Here is a 22,396-nt window from a genome sequence, read left to right as displayed (position 1 = left end):
GGGGGGGGATGGGGGGTGTTCCATCCTCAGTACCACATAAAAATAAATAAAAATAAAGATATTGTACCTATGTACAAGTATAAAAAATATGATGAAAAATATTTTAGAAAAAAGAATCAGGGATGTAAGAATGAACACAGAAGTGATCAAGTTTGTGTGATTTGATCAGACTCAATGCAAAGATAAACAGTCAAGAAAAGTTAAAGAATATTGCAACAAAGATTGATGCTAAATTAACTCATGCCAAATTTTCTAAATTATAAAATCTAAATATGTAATACTAACTATACTAACAAAAATTAAAAAGGGCAAGATTTGAGGTCGGATTTCCCTATAGCTATTTTCATTTTGGAACACAGATATGATATGAATTGATGTGATCTAAATACCTCACAAATCTGCGGTAAAAAGAAAAGAATCAACTACTAGAAAAGGAATTCAATGGCTGGGAGAATAACTCCATAGTAGCTCAGGAATGAGTTCCATCCCCAGCGACATGAAAAAAAATAATAATAAACAAATAAACAAAAAAGGATACATGGCACTGTCTTATCAAACAAAAAGGTAATATGCCTATATTACAACTGGTACACAAACTGCTTCTATCAAAACATCTATAATCAGAACGTTCTTTTAATAACCAATGGAAAATCCTTGTACTAGGCACACATGACATTAGGTTGCTTACTTGATGCACAGGAAAACCTGGGGAAAATGTAGTCTATCAAGCATATAATCAAACATGATTTTTAGCTTTAAATTTTGACAGAGAATCTTCTCAAATATTCTAAATTTCAAAAAATATTCAAGACTGTAACAGTCAATATTCTACTTTGGAAACCCTAGATTTCTGTAAGATACTTGGATTTTCTTTTCACTGACCTTTTGTTTTAACCAATCATATCAGGTGAAGATCCTGAAGAATTTATTGTTAGTATATGTCCTAGTAAAATGACTAGGACATAGTTTGGTATGTTGTAATCAATGTTTATTATTGTTTTAAAATACTGAGAATTAGTACTAGTATTAAAGGTACTTTAATTTTATAATGTTTTATAAAGAAAGCCAAATTTTTTAAGAAGTCTATAATGCCCTTATAATCACCACAAACATATTTATTTCTCCAGATATGAACAGCAGCAAACTTTCCCCTTCTGCATTCTCCCCACTCACAAAAACTCACGTGGCTCCTTCCAAAAAATAAAATAAAAATTGTTTCCCATCCTCCCAATGTAGCAATTATGCCCAATCAGGCGTCCCTGCAGTGAACAAAACAGAGTTAAACTAAAGCCTGCTTACTGTCACAGAGAGTTGAGAAAGGAGAATGCTGTTTCAGTCCCCATTTATCTACCAGCATCACATAGCTGCAAGTCTTGTGATTTCTAATCTGGGTCCCCTTAGCTAGGAACACTGAGTTGCCTAAAATTAAATGAAACCTTTCCCTCCTATAGCTAAGGTGTTAAAATTCCAAATCAGAAAAACGAAGTCCTAAATATTAGCACAATTTTTTCTGTCTCTTGGTAATTAACTCCCTTTCCATTTCATTCAAAACAGTTTCAACATGAAATATGTACAAAAATATGAGGTTCTAATTAACAGTGCCTCTCTTATTGCCTTTTATAAGCAATATTTTTTCCTAAAAACCAAAAATTGTCAACAGATCGAGATCAGATAGCTCACATATTTTCTCTAAAAAGTCGGAAGTAAATCAACAAGGAAACAGGGTAAAAGAATCATTCCAATAACCAAGGAAAAAATAATTTTGATTTAGTGTACTGAAGACTTCCCTAGTTCCTTACTTATGTTGATAATAAAATGCATAACAATTGGCTTTGAAAAAATGTAAACAAACTTTAACAGAAATATTTTATTTAGGTTCAAATCTAAATTATAAAGCTATTTTAAAACACAGTAATTATTAATCATATTGCAGAAAGGCTTCTTTATCCATATAATCAATCAACTCAACCACTATTTATCAAGCACTTTCTAGTGCGAGGCATTATAATGACTATAACTCTAATTTCATAAACGTTGACATTTTAAAGAGTCTTACATATTCTAAGCCATGAACTTAGAGCTGTGCACTTTTTCATGTAACAATGTATAAGTACTATTGCAGTCACATTGTACCAGAGAGAAAAAAAGAAATATAAAAGATTGCAAAAGAACTTGCTCCATAGATAACTATAAGGAACCATGCTAGAAATTAAAGCCATGTAATGACTCAACTATAAGGCATCACCACTCCCTCAATCATTATTCTAGGTACTTGCCAGGAAGCCACAGCAGACACACACACAAATACACAAGGCAAGACTAGTTAATGATATAATAAAAGTACAAATAAAGTGTGATACATGGTCACTGCCCACTAGAAGCTTTCTAACTAAGGGCAAAATCAAAATAGTTTGATGTCTGTTTAAGTATTTTTAAAAAATCTAATATTAGGTACATTAATCTCTATCAATAATCGCATGTTTTAAAATCTAGAAAACATGGTAAGTGGTGTTCAATTTCATTTCAATTTAAAACCTTTCAGATTTTATTGAGAAAACAGGATCTCACTTCTAGAATCTTCCAAAGCCAAAACAGGTGAGTTATTTGGAAATACACAAAGTAAGGAATTACAAACCCAGGAATGTCTTACGGCATAAAGCACCAGAAGGGATAAAAGAATTTTCTAGGGGGTACTTCAAGAAGATTTCATATCCCTACCCTGAGTAAAACTGCAATTGAGACCAATTCTTAGTCTTCACATATTATCTACCATTAATTTTTGCTATCTGCAAAGAAAGAAAGAACAATCAACTGATCAGGGCTAGGGGTGTACCTTAACGGAAGAGTGCTTACCCAGCATGATTCAGGCCCTCCCTGGTTTGATCCCTACCACCAAAAAAAATAATAATAATGATATTAATTAAGATGTTAAAAACAATACTCAAGGAGTAAACCATAGATTCTGTATTTTAAAAACAATACTCAAGGAGTAAACCATAGATTCTGTATTTTAACATGAGAAACAGAAAAAAGGGCAATTTAAAGAGAGATCAATTTGAGACGTGTGTGAGTATTCAGGAAATTAAGAGCAAGAACCCTAGCTTCTAACAGAACCATGGATATAATGTTAAAGAGTCAGGGATGGACTGGCTGCAATAGAGAAAACATGACTGATAATCCTTCAAGTACCCACCCAAATTAAAGATAGCTGGAATTTCTTTATATTAAATAAACACACACAAAAAAAAATTATTTATTGAGCCAGGCCCAATGGCTCACACCTATAATCCCAGTTACTCATGAGGCTGAGGTAGAAGCATTATTAAGTTTGAGGCCAACCTCAGCAATTTGGTGAAACTCTGTTTCAACCATAAAAAAATAAAAGGGGCTAGGGAGGTAGCTCAGTGGTAGAACGCTCTGGGTTCAATCTCCAGTACAGCAACAACACAAAAACAAAAAACAAAACTTATTTACTCTTTTGTTTCCAGAAATCTGGGAGAAATCTGCAATAAGCTTGCAGGGGGATGATTAAAGCCTACTTTAGGGAAATAGACTTTTAAAAACAGAACTAAGGAACAAGCCACATGATGGTGTATGATGACCATATAATTCTTGGCACATTAACTGACTTCTCCTAAAAAATAACACAGAGGCAATTCACCAAGGTTTTAAAGAATGCATCCTTAAATATTTATTGTATATGTAATCTGAAAGTATTTACATAGATTCTGATTGCCTTCTTTAAAAATTTCTTAAAACTTACATTGGGGCTAGAGTTGTGGCTCAATGGTAGAGCACTTGCCTGGCATGTGTGAGGCACTGGGCTAGATTCTCAGCACCACATATAAATAAATAAATAAATAAATAAATGGTTCATAGACAACTAAAATATATGTATACATATAAAATTTTTTAAAAAATCTTACATTGAAGAAAGTGCTCATATAACTCCAGGAGATGATACAAAATGCAACATTACTATCCTATAATCCCCCACTAGGAAAACCCCTAAGGATGAGGCTTATTTCCTTCCTTTAAGTAACAAGAATAGAGAGCAATGCCCAGTTATAGGGAGAACACAGTTGCTCAGACCCTAAGAGTTCATTCTTTCCCTGAATATTCTGCCTAGGTAAACATTTAGAATTAGAATTTCAACAATTACTACTGTCAAGTGCAAACTAAGGTGTGCATGAGTCACTCTATAGGGAAGGAATAGTCTTTAGTTGAAAGCAAAATGCTAGGTTAGCATAACTCTAAAAGTAGAACTTAGGCATTAAATGCCTAAGCCATATTAAATGTTGGGTATTTATACTAACAAAGGACACAGAAAAAGTCAAAGTTAGACAGTAAGATTAGAAATTTAAGCCTCCTAAACCTGGGGCATTTGTTAAGCTATTTACTTTGTTTCACTTATATAAAGTGTTACTTTTAATCACAACTAAAGAGATAATCTACACAAGTTGTAGCAAAAGTCATCATCATTACAAATATATTTAGACAAAAGGTATCACCTACAATACTGATTTACAGTTTGAAACTATAGCAAAAGCCATACTTAAGGCAGAAAAGGCCACTGTATTGATAAACAGCAAATGTGGGGCGGTCCTCCTTATAATACATGGGAAGACCAACAAAAATCAAGTTACTTTGAGTGACCCCTTAACCTGGAATTACTACTCCATAGCAAAAAGAAGTTATACTGAAAAACAAGGTGCAACTTTCAGTAATTAATTCGAACAATCTTTAAAGTTTTCAAAGACGTGACTGTTATATGTGAAATTCAAAGAATGGTAGAAAAGAGTTACTTTTAAAATACTTTTTCTTTCCAAAGTTGTTCCTTAGTGAATCTGAAGAAAAATAAATGAAAAGCAGCTTTCACTCAGTGCTGGGGTTGATAGCAAACAACTAGTAATTGTTTTAAGACACCCACTCATTTCAACTACAAAGATACTTTAACTTACAATAAAAACCGAAACCAATCTCAAGTATTTCTACATTTGACAATTTAGGACTATGGAAAAGGAAAATAAAAAGCCCTCAACTCATTACTCAACAAAGATTTTGGACAAATGACTCTGGCAACCACTGTGGTTCAAGGAAATAAGACTAAAAATATTTTAAATCCTAATACATTCTAACTTCTGATTTCAGGCTCTACACGGTAAAATGTTTTTGCCACCTTCGTTCTCAAAGGCCAGGTCCGCCTGGGCCCTAAGTGACGGGGACCCGGAGGGAGCGACCAGGCGCTCCCGGCCTCGGTCCTTCATTCCCGGCCAGCCGGGCTGGCTCCCGGGCGCGAACCAGTCTAGGGCGACGCGGGAGTCTCTCTCACTCACCGTGAAGCGCTGATCGCCGACACTGCCCACGGAGAAGCAGTGGTCGCCAGGGTTCACAGCTCCGGTCAACACCTGGTGCAGGTTCATGTCGGCGCCTTAGTCGAGCCGTAGACGCCGCGTCCGGCTCATGCCCGGGGTCAGCGGCCGCTTCCCTCCTCCTTCCCTTAGGGGCGGCGGCCGCTCTTCCGCGGCGACGCAGACAGTGATAGGCGCCAAAAGCACGAGCCTCTCAGCTGGGGCCCGCGGCTCATCCCGTGCCCAGGCAGGCAAGGCCCGGAGGGGGCGGGTCGGCGAGCGGTGGAGCGCCGCGCTCCTCGGCGCACCTGTCACTGCGCGCGAAGGCCCAGGTGAAGCTCCGGGTCCACTCACCAGCCGCGACCAGGTGCCCACTCACCAGCCAGGAGGGCCGCGCTGTCCGCACAATTCCTCTGGGCCCAGGTCAGCCGGCACTGACCGAGCCCAAGTGGCGCGGGCAGCACGCGCTCGACTCCCAGCCTGACCTGTCCCCTCCCGGCTCCGGTGCCCTCCACCCCTACAGTCCCCGGCCGCTCACTACGCCTCTTCGGGTCCCTTTAGCCGAAATATCGCGAGATTTCCCTCCGCAGGAAAAAAAAATGGTGCAATAGAAAAAACATTCCCCCGAGTAGATACAAAAACGCCTCTTCTGGTCAGAAGCTGGCCAATCATGAGCTCAGTTCCACCTGGAGCTCCGCCCAATACAGAAAACAAGCCAGTCTTTTGGAGACTTGTGAAGGAGCTCACTGTCCGTTTAAGCTTTGAACGTAAATGAGCCTAGCAGCAGACTAATAAATCTAGGAAGAGGTGAGTCTTGTCAAGTTATGCTCTAGTTTAGGATTTAATTTAACTGTTGAGAAACAAAGTTTCAATGAGAGAAGTGCCTTCTAATGGAATTTCAGTGTCCTTGTCCTGTTAGGACTGCAAATCCCAACATGCACCACTCTCCAGGCTACTCACGAGAATCTTTAAGTAAACGTGATCCTCCAAACATCTGATGGCAGTGTCGGGGTTACTCCTGGCCAGTGCGCCTTTCCAACTCGCGGAGCAGGAGAATTTGATGATTTTGAAAGGATTAAACATTTGACAAGTGCTAACGTGGTATTTTTAAATTTATAATTGACATATGTTTTGAAATGGTATTGTTCTAATATTGCGCCAGCCCTGCTTTGAGCATTTGTTTTGGGAGAACCTAAGAATTCCAAAATGAAAAGTGTCATTTATATTTTGGCAGAAATTTGGTATTATTATTGACAAACGTTAGTTTATACGTCTTCCCCTCTATACTCTAAGTCTCCTTAAAAGCACATTGTGTCCTGTTCTTCTCTGTACCTCAAACATTTAGCAGTGTCAGTTTCAATTTAAGTCTTCAGTAAACGTTAAATAAATAGCAATAACTAGAAACACTTCATCTCACTAAAAAACTTCAAACTACTACTGGGGCCAGCGGAGAGCATGGCACAGGCGGGTACTAGTAATTTTATTTCCTTTTCCTAACGCTTTTGCAGTATATGTTTACTTGGTCTTCCAATTTAAAGTTATTTTAAAAACAAGTTTAACAGCCATCTCCCCCCCTCCTTTTTTTTTTTTTTTTACACTTGAAAGATGAAAGTGATTCCCTTATTTCGGTGTATTCGTAAAGATGAAGGCCAAAACAATTTGTTCTATGTGTGCGTGTGGGGCGGGGGGGGGGGGGATCCTTGGGATTGAATCCATGGACTTGTGCATGCAAGGCAAGCACTCTACCAGCTGAACTGTATCCTCTGTCCTGTCTTTTTAAAAATATATATTTTTTTGTTATGGTCTAGCATACCTATAGATGATTTTTTTTTTCAGACAAGATCTTCCTAAATTGTCCAATATGGCTTTGAATTTAGATCCTCCTGCCTCAGCCCCCCAATGGCCAGGATTACTGGTGTGCACCACCATTCCAGCCCTGAACTTGTTTTATAATTATAATTTCAAGTTTACTTAAAGTGGCTTTAAGTTAACTTTGAATTTATTTTATTTTTCTTTCTTTAAAAAAAAACAACAAACAGGGAGAGAGAGAGAGAGAGTTTTAATATTTATTTATTTATTTATTTATTTAGTTTTCAGTGGACACAACATCTTTGTATGTGGTGCTGAGGATCGAACCCAGGCCGCACGCATGCCTGGCGAGCACGCTACCACTTGAGCCACATCCCCAGCCCTTATTTTGTTTTTCATGCTAGAAATTGAACCCAAGGCCTTGTACATACTAAGCATACAGTCTACCATCAAGCTACACCTCCTATATTTTAGACCCTAAATCAGGATTGATTTATATACTTGGGATAGACTACCTGATTTGAATGTTATACTTACCACTTACTTTGAAAGGTAACTTAATCTCTTTTTACTTTACTTTTCTATAATATGGAGATAATAGTAAACTTTCCTCCTATTATTATCATAATAATTAAATAAGAATAATGTTATGAGCATAGGAAGCATTTGATAAATGTTTCCACTTGTTGTGATTATTCCTAAATAAATCTAATCTTTTGAAATAATCTTTCTAAGGCTTTCCAGTGTCAAGTCTCAGTCCAAATCAAACTTCCCAATGATGTTTGAGGCTGCACAAAAGTTCTGAGACTATCCAAATCTGAATCCAAAAACTACAGAACTAAGCTAATAAAAAGCAAAGGCATGGGCTAGGGTTGTGGCTCAGTGGAAGAGCTCTTACCTAGGATGTGTGAGGCACTGGGTTCAATTCTCAGCACTGCATATAAATAAACGAATAAAATAAAGGTTCACCACATCTAAAAAAATATTTTAAAAAGGAAAGGCATTCTTTTGATTATTATTCATCTGAAATACTCACACTACCTTATGTTAAACTAAATTTGGTCTGAGGATGCTCTATTCCTTGATTCCATACATAAGGACCGGTAATCTAACTTAGCATTTAGACAAACTGGAAGTCTAATTAAAAAGCTTATTATTATTATTATTATTATTATTATTATTATTATTCCTCCTTCTCTTCTTCCTCCTCCTTTTTTTTTTGTACCAGAGATTGAATCCAGTGGCACTTTACCACTGAGCCACATCCCTAGCCCATTTTTTTTTTTTTTTAGTTATAGTTGGACACAATACCTTTATTTCACTTACTTATTTTTATGTGGTGCTGAGGATCGAACCCAAGTCTCGCACGTGCAAGGCAATCGCTCTACCGTTGAGCCACAATCCCAGCCCCCTAGCCCATTTTTTTTATTCTAATTTGTTATATATGACATCAGAATGCATTATAATTCATATTACATATATAGAGCATAATGTCTCATATCGCCAGTTGTATACAAAGAATATTCACACAATTCATGTCTTCAAACATGTATTTAGGGTAATAATGTCCATCTCATTCTACCATCTTTCCTACCCCCATAACTCCTCTATTCCCCTCCCACCCCTTTGCCCTATCTAGAGTTCTAATTCTCCCTTGCTCCCCCTCTTAACCCCAAAATGTACCAGCCTCCTTATATCAGAAAACATTCAGCATTTGTTTTTGGGGGGATTGACTAACTTCATTTAGCATTATATTCTCCAACTTCATCCATTCACCTGCAAAGGCCATGATTTTATTCTCTTTTATTGCTGAGTAATATTCCATTGTGTATATATACCACATTTTCATTATCCATTCATCTACTGAAGAGCATCTGTGCTGGTTCCATAGTTTAGTTATTGTGTGCAATAAACATTGATTTGGCTGTGTCCCTGTAGTATGCTGTTTTTAAGTCCTTTGGATATAGACCAAGGAAAGGGATAGCTGGATCAAATGGTGGTTCCATTCCCAGTTATCCAAGGAATCTCCAAACTTCTTTCCATATTGGCTGTACCATTTTGCAGTCCTACCAGCAATGTATGAGTGTGCTTTTTTCCCCACATCCTTGTCAACACTTACTGTTATTTGTATTCTTAATAACCACCATTCTGACTGAAGTGAGATGAAAACTTAGTTTTGATTGTATTTCTCTAATTACTAGAGATATTGAACATTTTTTCATATATTTGTTGATTGATTGTATATCACCTTCTGAGAAGTGTCTGTTCAGTTCCTTGGACCATTTATTGATTGAGTTATTTGTTTTTTGTTTTTTTTTTTGGTGTTAGCCTTTTGAGTACTTTATATACCCTAGAGATAAGAGCTCTATCTGATGTTCAAGTGGTAAAAATTTGCTTCCAAGCTGTATGTTCTCTATTCACCTCACTGAACATTTCTTTTGCTGAGAAGAAGCTATTGAGTTTGAATTTGTCCCACTTATTAATTCTTGATTTTAATTCTTACACTATAGGAGTATTATTAAGGAAGTAAGGGCCTACTCGACTATGATGGAAGTTGGGCCTACTTTTTTTTTTCTATGAGATGCAGGGTCTCTGGTTTAATTCCTAGGTCCTTGATCCACTTTGAGTTGAGTTTTGTGCCTGGTGAGAAATAGAGGTTTCATTTCATTTTGTTGCATATGGATTTCCAGTTTCCCCAGAACCTTTTGTTGAAGAGGCTATCTTTTCTCCAATATAGCCTCTAAAATAAGAGCATTTGTCTAAAATAAGATAACTTTAATTTTATGAGTTAGTCTCTGTGTCCTCTATTCTGTTCCATTGGTCTACAAGTCTGTTTTGGTGCCAATACAATGCTGTTTTGTTACTATTACTCTGTAGTATAATTTAAGGTCTGGTATCATGATGCCACCTACTTCACTCTTCTTGCTAAGGATTGCTTTAGCTATTCTGGGTCTTCTATTTTTCCAGATGAATTTAATGACTGCTTTTTTCTATTTCTATGAGGAAAGTCATTGGAATTTTGATTGGAATTGTATTAAATCTGCATAATGCCTTTGGTAGTATGGTCATTTTGACAATATTAATTCTGCTTATCCAAGAAAGGAGATCTTTCCAGCTGCTGAGGTCTTCTTTAATTTCTTTCTTTAGCATTCTGTAGTTTTCAGTGTAGAGGTCTTTTACCTTTTTTGTTAGGTTTATTCCCAAATATTTTCTCTTTTTTTGAGGCTATTGTAAATGGGGTAGTTTTCCTCGTTTCCCTTTCAGAAGATGTGTCACTGATGTACAGAAATGCCTTTTATTTATGGGTGTTGATTTTTATATTCTGCTACTTTCATGAATTCGTTTACTAGTACTAGAAGTTTTCTGGTAGAATTTTTGGGGTCTTCTAGATATAGAATCATGTCATAGGCAAATAGTGCTAATTTGAGTTCTTGTTTTTCTATCTGTATCCCTATAATTTCTTTTGGGGTCTGTCTAATTGCTCTGGCAAGTGTTTCAAGAACTATGTTAAATAGAAATGATGAAATGGGCATCCCTGTCTTGTTCCAGTTTTTAGTGGGAATGCTTTCAATTTGTCTCCATTTAGAATGATGTTCACCTGGGGTTTTGCATAGATAGCTTTTACAATGTTGAGATATGTTCCTGTTATCCCTAGCTTTCTAGCATTTTGAACATGAAGCATTGCTGTATTTTGTCAAATGCCCTTTCTGAATCTATTGAGATGATCATATGGTTCTTATCTTTAAGTCTATTGATGCAATGAATTACATTTATTGATTTTTGTATGTTGAACCAACTTTGCATCTCTGGGATGAACCCCACTTGATCGTGGTGAACTATCTTTTTCATATGTTTTATATTCAATATGCCAGAATTTTATTGAGAATTTTTTCATCTATGTTCATTAGAGATATTGGTCTGAAGTTGTCTTTCTTTAATGTGTCATTGCCTGGTTTTGGAATCAGGGTGATACTGGCCTCATAGAATGAGTTTGGAAGTGCTGCCTCTTTTTCTATTTCCTCAAATAAATTGAAGAGTATTAGTATTAGTTCTCTTTAAAGGTCTTGTGGAACTCAACTGTGTATCCATCCAATCCTAGGCTTTACTTGATTGGTAGGATTCTGATGGGGTCTTCTATTTCACTGCTTGATATGGATCTGTTTAAATTGTGTATAACATCCTGATTTAATTTGGGCAAATAATATGACTCTAGAAATTTGTTGATACCTTTGGTATTTTCTATTTTATTGGAGTACAAGTTTTCAAAATAATATAATTCTCTCCTGTATTTCTGTAGTATCTATTGTGATATTTTCTTTATCATCACGTACGTTAGTAATTTGAGTTTTCTCTCTCCTTCTCTTCGTTAGCATAGGTGACGGTTTGTCAATTTTATTTATTTTTTCAAAGAATAAACTTTCTGTTTTGTCAATTTTTTTCAATTGTTTCAAATTCATTAATTTGAACTATGCTCTTAATTATTTCCTGTCTTCTGCTTTTGGTGTTGATTTGTTCTTCTTTTTCTAGGGCTTTGAGATGTAATGTTAATCATTTATTTGTTCACTTTTTTTTCTTTTATGGAATGAACTCCATACAATATACTTTCCTATTAGAATTGCTTTCATAATGTACCAGAGATTCCAATATGTTGTATCTCTGTTCTCATTCACCTCTAAAAAACTTTTAAACTCCTCCTTGATGTCTACTGTAACACATTGTTCATTCAGTAGCATATTATTTAGTCTCCAAGTGTTGGAGTGGATTTTGTTTCTTATTTTATCATTGATTTCTAATTTCATTCCATTATGATATGATAGAATGCAGGGTAGTATCTCTACTTTTTTATATTGCTAAAAGTTGCTTTGTGGCATAGTATATGGTCTATTTTAGAGAAGGATCCATATGCTACTGAGAAGAAAGTATATTCTCTCATTGAAGGATGGAATATTCTGTATATGTCAGTTGTCTGTTATTGATTATATTATTGAGTTCTATAGTTTGTTCAGCTTTTGTTAGGAAGATCTATCTAGTGATGAAAGAAGTGTGTTTAAGTCACCCACAATTATTTTGTTGTAGTCTATTTGACTCTTGAACGTCAGAAAAGTTTGTTTGATCAACGTAGATGCTCCATTGTTTCGGGCATATATATTTATAATTGTTAAGTTTTGTTGGTGTATGGTTCCCTTGAGCGGTATGTAGTGTTCTTCTTTATCCTTTTTGACTGACTTTAGTTTGAAGTCTGCTTTACTTGATATGAGGATAGAAACCCCTGCTTGCTTCCGCAGTCCATATGAGTGGTATGATTTTTCCCAACCCTTCACCTTCAGTCTGTGGATGTCTTTTTCTATGAGGTGAGTCTCTTGGAGGCAGCATATTGTTGGACCTTTTTTTTTTATCCAATCTGCTAGTCTATGTCTTTTGATTGGTGAGTTTAGGGCATTAACATTCAGGGTTATTATTGAAACATGATTTGTATTCCCAGCCATTTTTATTTTTGGTATTTAACATGACTTGGTTTCTCCTCTGATTAGATTTTCCTTTAGTGTAATCCCTCCCTCTACTGATTTTCATCATTGTTTTTCATTTTCTCTTCATGAAGTATTTTGCTGAGGATGTTCTGTAGTGCAGGCTTTCTAGTTGTGAATTCTTGTAACTTTGGTTTATCATGGAAGGTTTTCATTTCCTCATCAAATCTAAAGCTTAGTTTTGCTGGATATAAGATTCTTGGCTGGCATCCATTTTCTTTTAGAGCTTGGTATATGTTTTTCCACGATCTCATGGCTTTGAGAGACTAGGTTGAAAAATCTGCTGAGATACGAATTGGTCTCCCCCTATATATGATCTGATTCCTCTCTCTTGCAACTTTTAATATTCTATCAATATTCTGTATGCTAGACATTTTCATTATAATGTGCTTTGGTGTAGATCTGTTGTAATTTTGTACATTTGGTGTCCTGTAAGCCTCTTGTATTTGGTTTTCCAATTCGTTCTTCATGCCTGGGAAATTTTCTGATATTATCTCATTGAAAAGATTGTGCATTGTTTTGGTTTGAAACTCTGTGCCTTCCTCTATCCCAATAACTCTTATATTTGGTCTTTTGATACTGTCCCATGTTCTTGGATGTTCTGTTCATGTTTTCTAAGTATCTTCACTGTGTGATCAACTTTATTTTCCAGACTGTATACTTTGTCTTCATTATCTGACTTTTTTTCTTCCAAGTGATCTAGTCTGTTACTTATGCTTTCTATTGAGTTTTTTATTTGATAAATTGTATCCTTCATTTCAAGGATTTCTGACTGTTTTTATTTTTCAGGGTCTCTATCTCTCTCAAAGTAATCTTTCTCTACCTGTGTTTGCCCTCTTATCTGATTAATTTTTGCTTGTATTTGCTCATTTAGGTCATTCTTTAATTCACAGATCATTTTAATTATGAACCTTCTTAACTCCTTCTCTGACATTTCATCAACTTTGCTGTCGGTGGGTTCTGTTATTACAGTGTCCTGGATTGTTTGGGGCAGTTTCCTCCCTTGTTTTTTCATGTTGTCTATGTGTCTTCCTTTCTTACAGTATGGATCTGAGATATTACAGTTTCTTCCCTATATTTTTGTAACCTGTGCAGATTGTCTGTACCTCACTTTGATATTGGGCTTCCGGACCCTGCTGGTGTCCCTTAATGAATGCTACTTCATCCTGGATCTGGGTCCTGCATAAGTTGGAGTGGGTGGATCTGGGCCGCTGGGCTTGACCTCAAGTAGTAGTCTGTTGGTCAGAAGGGGCAGTCCTGTGCCAGAGGCTAAGCTCTGGCGGGTGTCTGCCTTGCAGGTGGAGGGGTAAACTGGGCCTACTGAGAGCCTGTGTCCTGTGCGGGGCTGGTGTGGGTGGATCTGGGCCACCGGGCTTGACCATCCATGGAACTCTCCAGGTTGGAAGGGCTAAATTTTTTCTTTTAACATATTAAATTGCCCATTAAATAACCTTGGATTAACAATGAAATATTTCAATGAAACAGCTAAATAAGTATAATTTATTTGTTTCTTCCACAGCAATGAAAAACCCTTCAACTATGATCCTTGAAGTCTATTGGAGAGAGATACAAACAAAAAATCTTGAAATAGCCAGACAGAGTGGCTCAGGCCAGCAGCTTGGGAGGCTGAGGTAGGAGGATCAAAAGTTCAAGGTCAGCCTCAGCAATTCAGCAAGTCCAGACGCAATTTAATCAGATGCTGTCTCAAAATATATGCCTGGCTCAGGACCACCCCACGGATCCGCATGGGACCCCAGGTCCAGGCTCTGGCCTAGGACCACACTGAGGACATGCAGACCCCCACCGGACCATAGCCCTGGCCTAAGACCATCTCAATGGCCTGGGTGAGAGCCAAGGATAAGTTCTAGTGAAAAGCCAGCATCTACCTCAGAGCAAAGCCTGTCCAAGGAAGGGGACGTGACCCTTGTCCTTGGAAAGACCCACAGAGCACTCCTAGGCACATACCCACCCTGCTGAGTTTATCTAAAAATAACCAGAGAGATCTGTGAGCCAGGTGTCCCTGACTCAAGTCAGGCTAGGTGGAGACCCATAGCAACCCCCTAGCAGCCACCAATCAGCATAAGACAAGGAAATACCTGGGATGCCAGATGACCTTCCCAGTAGTTTATGGTGGTTGATAACATGTTGGGAAACCATGTAGTTCAGCAGTACTCCCCCTCATGGCTTAAACCAATCAGTTCAAATGAATCCCCCTCTTGTAGTAACCAATCACCCTTACTCAACTTGTTCCCACCAGTGGATGTGCTAATCATGTTTTAGAGTTGTTTTATGATTTTCCAGCGGTGTGTGATGATTTGCTAAGAGAGGCTATGATGTATGTGAAGTCCCTGCCTTCCCCAAAGAGTGTATAAAACTGCTGCAAAACTTGGGCTCAGGGCCTCTCAGCGTCACCAGTTGCTGTGTGCGCACAGAGGACCGAACTAGCTCACAATAAACACCTCTTTGCTGCTTACATCAATCATGGTCTCTGGTGGTCTTTTGGGGGTCCCGAATTCAAGCATAAAACTAGGCCTAGGACCACCGACCAGCAGACCCACCCTGAAATCCAAGCCTAGGTCCAGGTCTGCCTCACCTACTCAAGCAAAGGACAAGGTTAGTCCCAGGACCGCCCAGCTAACTGACAGACCCACACTGGAACCCAGATCCTGGTCCTGGTCCAGGACCACAAACACCCACCAGCAGACCCACAACGAAACCTAGGCCTACTCCACTTCCATCTTGGGATCTGCAGCCATTGCTGTAGCCCTCCCCACACAGTAACTTCCATCTTGGGACAACAGATATAGCCAGGAGGCTGCATCTTGGGACAGGCAGCCCAAAACCATTGTAAGGCCCACCCTTTCAGCCTCATCTCTCTGAAAGTGGTTGCACCCATATTGGGACACCTGTGGGGACCCACTCTGAATGATTCGTGCCTTCCATCCGAGAGCAGAGGCTTTGACCAGTCACTACATCTTGTAGCCACCTGGACATTGCCTGATCCAGGAAGTTGAGGATGTGTCTTCAGACTTAGGCATGTTGCCCCATGGCCCCTTGGGTCAAATTACACTCACCTGTCCTTTATAACCCTGCCCCTTCTGGCCTTTTTTGGATGGAACTTTCTAAGAATAAGGGTCCCCCCAATAAAAGCCCACTTCGGAACATGCTTGCTCTCTCTCGCCAGCCTCTTGTGACTTTCTCTTGCTCTCCCATTTGGGGAGCCTGAGGCCAGGAGCGGAGAAGCCGTCCTGAAGCTTGTTTAAAGGTAAAATGTGTGTCTGTGTTTTATTTGGTGTCCCTGGAAATTCACTTGAGAGACCTTAAGTTCAGCTGCCCATGCAGTTCAGGGGCAGCAGACACCCCCACTGCTATCTTGAGTTATCTCTGCTACCACCATCTTTAGTTGCAGCAGCATTTATCGTGGGACACCAGCTAGAGTCTACAAGCCAAACACCAAGCTGAAGTACAGGTAATCTTCAGGGATACTATAAGATTATAGGGTAGAGGGGCTAGGAATATACTTTAGTTGGTAGAATGCTTGCCTCGCATGGACAAGGCCCTGGGTTCAATCCCAAGCACCACCAAAAAATAAATAAAATGAAGATTATATGGTAGAAACGTTAATACCTCAGATCCGCACTGCAAGAAAGGAACACACATAGACAGCATGAAAGAACAAGAGAGGAAAGTGCTCCAAACAAACCAAGATGCCACAATAATAGAATACATAGACAGCACAGTTGATGAAATGTCAGAGAAGGAGTTCAGACTGTACATAATTAAAATGATCAGGGCTGGAGTTGTGGCTCAGTGGTAGAGCGCTCGCCTAGCAAGTGTGAGACCCTGGGTTTGCTCCTCAGCACCACATATAAATAAAAGTATTGTATGCAACTACAAATAAAAAATAAAATGATAAAAAATAAAAAATAAAATTATCTATGAATTAAATAATGAGCTATGTGAGCAAATACAGGCAAAAATTTATCACTCCAACAAAGAGATAAGGAAGCAAATACAGGCAACCATTGATCATACCAAGACAGAGATAAGGGAGCAAATACAGGTAGCAAAAGACTACTTTAAGAAAAAGAGATTCAAGGGCTGGGGATGTGGCTAAGGCGGTAACTTGCCCACTTGGCATGTGCAGGGCGTTGGGTTTGATCCTCAGCACCACATAAAAATAAAGATGTTGTGTCCACCGAAAACTGAAAAATAAACATTAAAGAATTCTCTCTTTCTCTCTCTCTCTCCTCTCTCTCTCTCTCTCTCTCTCTCTCTCTTTAAAAAAAAAAGAAAAAAGAAAAAGAGATTCAAGAAAGAAAGATTTTTGGAAAAAAAAACAGAAATCCTTGAAATGAAGGAAACAATAAATGAGATAAAAAAAAAACCTCAATAGAAAGCATCACCAACATACTAGATCACTTGGAAGACAGAATGTCAGATAATAAAGATAAAATAAAAATCTTGAAAATAAATTTGATCACACAGTGAAGATAGTAAGAAACCATGAACAAAACATTGAAGAATTATGGAATAACATCAGAAGACCAAATCTAATATTTTTGGGGATAGAAGAAGGCATATAGATTCAAACCAAAGAAATGCATAATCTGTTCAATGAGATAATGTCAGAAAATTTCCCAAGCATGAAGAATGTATTAGAAAATCAAATACAAGAGGCTTACAGGACACCAAATGTACAAAATTACAACAGATCCACACCAAGTCACGTTATAATGAAAATGCCTAATAGATAGAACAAGGAGAGAATTTTAAAAGACAAAACAGAAGGAAATCAGATCACAAATAAGGGGAAGCCAATTAGATTCTCTGCAGATTTTTCAACCCAGACCCTGAAAGCTAGAAGATGCTAGAACATCATTTACCAAGCTCTGAAAGAATATAGATGTCAACCAAGAATCTTATATCCAGTAAAATTAAGCTTTAGATTTGATGATGAAATAAAAACCTTCCATGATAAACAAAAGTTAAAAGAATTTATAACTAGAAAGTCTGCACTACAAAATATTCCATGAGGAGGAAATGAAAAACAATGAAAACCAGCAAAGGGAGGTGTTACACTAAATGAAAAACCAATCAATGAGAAACCAAGCAGGGCCCAGTGGCACACATTTGTCATCTCAGCATCATGGAAGGTTGAGGCAGGAAGATCACAAGTTCAAAGCCAGCCTTAGCAATGGCAAGGCACTAATCAACTCAGTGAGACACAGTCTCTAAACAAGATACAAAATAGGATTGGGGATTTTGCAATGGTCGAGTGCACCTGAGTTCAATCACCACTACCAAAAAAAAAAAAACCACAAAAAAACCCCAAAAAAACAAAACCCAACTCAAGTTAAATACAAAAAATAAAGAAAAGTGACTAAGAATACTAATAACCCTGAATTTTAATGCCATAAACTCACCAATCAAAAGACAGAGACTGGCAGATTGGATTAAAAAAAAAAAAAAAGACCCAACAATATACTGCTTCCAAGAGACTCATAATTCGCGCCATAGGAAAAGACATCCACAGACCGAAGGTGAAAGGTTGGGAAAAAACATACCACTCACATAAACTGCAGAAACAAGCAGGTGTTTCCATTTTCATATCAAATAAAGTAGACTTCAAGCCAAAGTTGATCAAAAGGGATAAAGAAGGACATTTCATATTGTTAAAGGGAACCATACACCAACAAGACATAACAATTATAAATATATAATGGAGCGTCTATATTCATCAAACAAACTCTTCACAAGTTCAAGAGTCAAATAGACCACAACATAATAATTCTGGGTGACTTTAACACACCTCTTTCACTGCTGGATAGATCTTCCAAACGAAAGCTAAACAAAGAAAATACAGAACTCAATTATACAATCAATAACTTAAACTTAACTGATATATATAGAATATTTCATCCTTCAATGAACAAATACACTTTCTTCTCAGCAGCACATGGATTCTTCTCTAAAATAGACCAAAAATTATGCCAAAAAGCAATTCTTTTAAAAAAATATATTTATTTTTTAGTTGTACTTGGACACAACATCTTCATTTCATTTGTTCATTTTTATGTGATGTTGAGGATCAAACTCAGGACCTTGAGTGTGCTAGGCGAGCGCTCTACCACTGAGCCACAACCTCAGGCCTGTTGCGCCCCCTTGCCCGCAAGGAAGACGCAACACTCAGGAATCTTCTTTCAGTAGTTTATTTCAGGCCCTTGATAGTTCTTTGTCTTCCTCTCGGATGCCCCTCCCAGCCTTAATATAGCATCTCAAGCCCCAATGCAAAGCAGCCACGTGGAGCTTTCTCATAGGGTGATGAAAAGTCATGCGCCAACTCTCCCAAATAAGGAGTTGTTTGTCACAGACCACAGCGGAGCCAGCGCCATCTTGTAATTGCGACCATAATTTGCATAAACGGCAGAAGCGGCTCACCACACAGGCCCACAAAGCAACTCTTAGCAAATACAACAACAACAACAACAAAAAAACAAACAGAGATACTATACCCTGCATCCTATCAGATCTTAATGGAATAAAATTACAAATCAATGATAAAATAAAAAATGGAAGCTACTCCAACACCTGCAGACTAAATAATATGCTATTGAATGAACAATGGGTTGAAAAAGACATCAGATAGAAGATTTAAAAATTCTTAAATGTAAATGAGAATACAGATACAATGTATTGAATCTCTGGGACACTATGAAGGCAGTACTAAGAAAAAAGTTTATTGCATGGAGTTCATTCCTTAAAAGAAGAAAAAGTCAACAAATAATATCTGAACACCCTAGAAAAAGAAGAACAAATCAACACCAAAAGCAATAGAAGATAGGAAATAATTAAAATTACAGCTGAAATCAATAAAATTGAAACAAAAGAAACAATTGAAAAAAATTGACAGAACAAAAAGTTGATTCTTTGAAAAAATCAATAAAATTGATAGACCCTTAGCCATGTTGACGAAGAGAAGGAGAGAGAAGACTCAGATTACTAACATCTATGGAGAAACAGGAAATATCACAACAAACACAACAGAAATACAGAAGATAATTAGAAACTATTTTGAAACTTTGTACTCCAATAAAATAGAAAATATCAATGGCATCGACAAATTTCTAGGGTCATATGATTTGCCCAAACTGAATGAGGATGATATACACAAGTTACACAAATCAATTTTAAGCAATGAAATAGAAGATGCCATCAGAAGCCTACCAACCACAAAAAGCTCTGGACCAGACGGATACAGTTCTACAAGACCTTCAAAGAAGAACTAATACCAATACTCCTCAAATTATTTCATGAAATATAAAAAGGGGTAACACTTACAAACTAATTCTATGAGGCTAATATCAATCTGATTCTAAAACCAGACAAATACACATCAAAAAAAGAAAAATTCAGACCAATATCTCTAATGGACATAGATGCAATAATTCTCAATAAAATTTTGGCAAATCAAATATAAAAACATATTAAAAAGATCATGCACCTTGATCAAATGGGCTTCATCCCAGAGATGCAAGGTAGGTTCAACATACAGAAATCCATAAATGTAATTCATCACATCAATAGACTTACAGATAAGAACCATATGATCATCTCAATAGATTCAGAAAAAGCTTTCGACAAAATACAGTACCCCTTCATGTTCAAAACACTAGAAAAACTAAGGATAACAGGAACACATCTCAACATTGTAAATGCTATCTATGCTACGTCCCAGGTCAACATTATTCTAAATGGAGACAAATTGAAAGCATTCCCTCTAAAAACTGGAACAAGACAGGGATGCCCTCTTTCACTATATATATATATATATATATATATATATATATATATATATATATATATATGTGTGTATGTGTGTGTGTGTGTATTCTACTTTGTTATATGGGACAGCAGAATGCATCTCAATTCATAGTTCACATACAGAGCACAATTTTTCATGTCTGGTTGTACACAAAATAGAGTGCCACCATTTGTGTCTTCATACATGTACTTAAGGTAATGATATCCATCTCATTCCAGTGTCTTTCCTACTTCCCTTGCCCCCTTTCTTCCTTTCCTTCCCCTTTGTCCTATCTAAAGTTTCCTCTCATGCTTCCCACCCTCCATCATCATCCTCATATCAGAGAAAATATTTGGCATTTGTTTTATGGGGATCACCACTTCTATTTATCATAGTTCTATAAACTCTAGCCAGAGGAATTAGACAGATGAAAGAAATTAAAGGGATATAGATAGGAAAAGAAGAACTCAAACTATTTCTATTTTCCGATGACATGATTCTAAACCTAGAGGATCCAAAAAATTCCACCAGAAAACTTCTAGAATTAATAAATGAATTCATGAAAATAGCAGGATATAAAATCAACACCCATAAACCAAAGGCATTTCTGAACATCAGTGATAAATCCTCTGAAAGAGAAATGAGGAAAACTACCCCATTTACAATAGCCTCAAAAAATAGACAAATAAAATATTTGGGAACCAACTTAGTGAAAGACCTCTACAATGAAAACTACAGAAAGGTAAAGAAAGAAATTAAAGAAGATCTTAGAAAATGAAAATATCTCCTTTGTTCTTGGATAGGTGGAATTAATATTGTCAAAATGACCATATTAAGGAGAGTACTATTTAATGTAATCCCAATCAAATGCCAATGGGATTCCTCATAGAAATAGAAAAAGCAGTCATGAAATTTATCTGGAAAAATAAGAGATCCAGAATTAGCTAAAGCAATCCTTAGCAAGAAAAGTGAAGCAGGTGGCATCACAATACCAGACCTTAAACAATATTACAGAGTAATAGTAACTAAAACAGTATGGTATTGCAACAAAAATAGACTTGTAGACCAATGATACAGAATAGAAGACACAGAGACAAACCCACACAAATATATTTATCTCATACTAAACAAATGCTCCAAAAACATATATTGGAGAAAAGGTAGTTTCTTCAACAAATGGTGCTGGGAAAACTGAAAATCCATATGCAGCAAAATAAAATTAATCCCCTGTTCCTCATTATGCACTAAACTCAACTCAAAGTGGATCAAGGACCTAGGAATTAAACCAGAGATGCTGCACCTAATAAAAGAAAAAGTAGGCCCAATCTCCTTCATGTCAGATTAGGTCCTGACTTCATTAATAATACTTCTATATCACAAGAAATAAAATAAAAAATCAATACATGGGATCGATTTCAAACTGAAAAGCTTCTTCCCAACAAAATAAACACTCAGTGATGTAAATAGAAAGCCTAAAGAACAGGAACAATTATTTACCATGCGCACATCATTAGAGTACTAATCTCTAGGGTATATAAAGAACTCAAACATCTTAACACCAAAATAAACCCAAGTAACCCAGTCAATAAATGGGCCAAGGTACTGAACAGATAATTCTCAGGAGATGATATACAATTAATCAACAAATATATAAAAAAGTTCAACATCTCTAGCAATTAGAGAAATGCAAATCAAAACTATTATAAGATTTCATCTCACTCCAGTCAGAAAGGCAGCTATTAAGAATACAAACAACAATAAGTGTCGGCAAGGAGGTGGGGCAAAAAGCACCCTCATACATTGCTGGTGGGAGTGCAAAATGGTGCAGCCAATATGGAAAGAAGTATGGCGATTCTTTGGAAAACTGGGAATAGAACCACCATTTCACCGTGCTATACCACTCTTCA

General features: G+C 37.2%; 1 protein-coding gene and 1 long non-coding RNA gene across 21 annotated transcripts in view; one reads left to right on the top strand and one right to left on the bottom strand.

The window, feature by feature from the left end:
• LOC107144781 (tumor necrosis factor alpha-induced protein 8) overlaps positions 1 to 5,899 on the bottom strand; it is a 314,538-nt gene extending 308,639 nt beyond the window's left edge. For 18 of the 20 annotated variants that reach the window (XR_007343409.1, XR_007343404.1, XR_007343407.1 and 15 more), the window contains exon 1: positions 5,337 to 5,873. Coding sequence is in view for 14 of the 20 variants with exons in the window: in XM_048791984.1 (XP_048647941.1) it covers positions 5,337 to 5,423 (87 nt within the window). In the remaining 6 variants the exon portion in view is untranslated. Of the gene's footprint in view, positions 1 to 5,336 lie in introns of all 20 variants that reach the window. The other 2 variants (XM_015488613.2, XM_015488614.2) reach the window with 1 other exon arrangement.
• Positions 5,900 to 5,978: 79 nt separating this feature from the next.
• LOC125612926 lies at positions 5,979 to 14,316 on the top strand. The gene is made up of 2 exons (XR_007343410.1): positions 5,979 to 6,158; positions 14,205 to 14,316. It is a non-coding gene; the product is annotated as an uncharacterized LOC125612926 (long non-coding RNA).
• The last annotated feature ends 8,080 nt before the right edge of the window (positions 14,317 to 22,396 follow it).

The sequence above is a fragment of the Marmota marmota genome, unplaced genomic scaffold (genome assembly GCF_001458135.2).
Source record: "Marmota marmota marmota unplaced genomic scaffold, marMar, whole genome shotgun sequence".
Lineage (NCBI taxonomy): Eukaryota > Metazoa > Chordata > Mammalia > Rodentia > Sciuridae > Marmota > Marmota marmota.
Note: the sequence above shows the minus strand (reverse complement) of the source record. Positions and strands in the feature narration are given on the sequence as shown.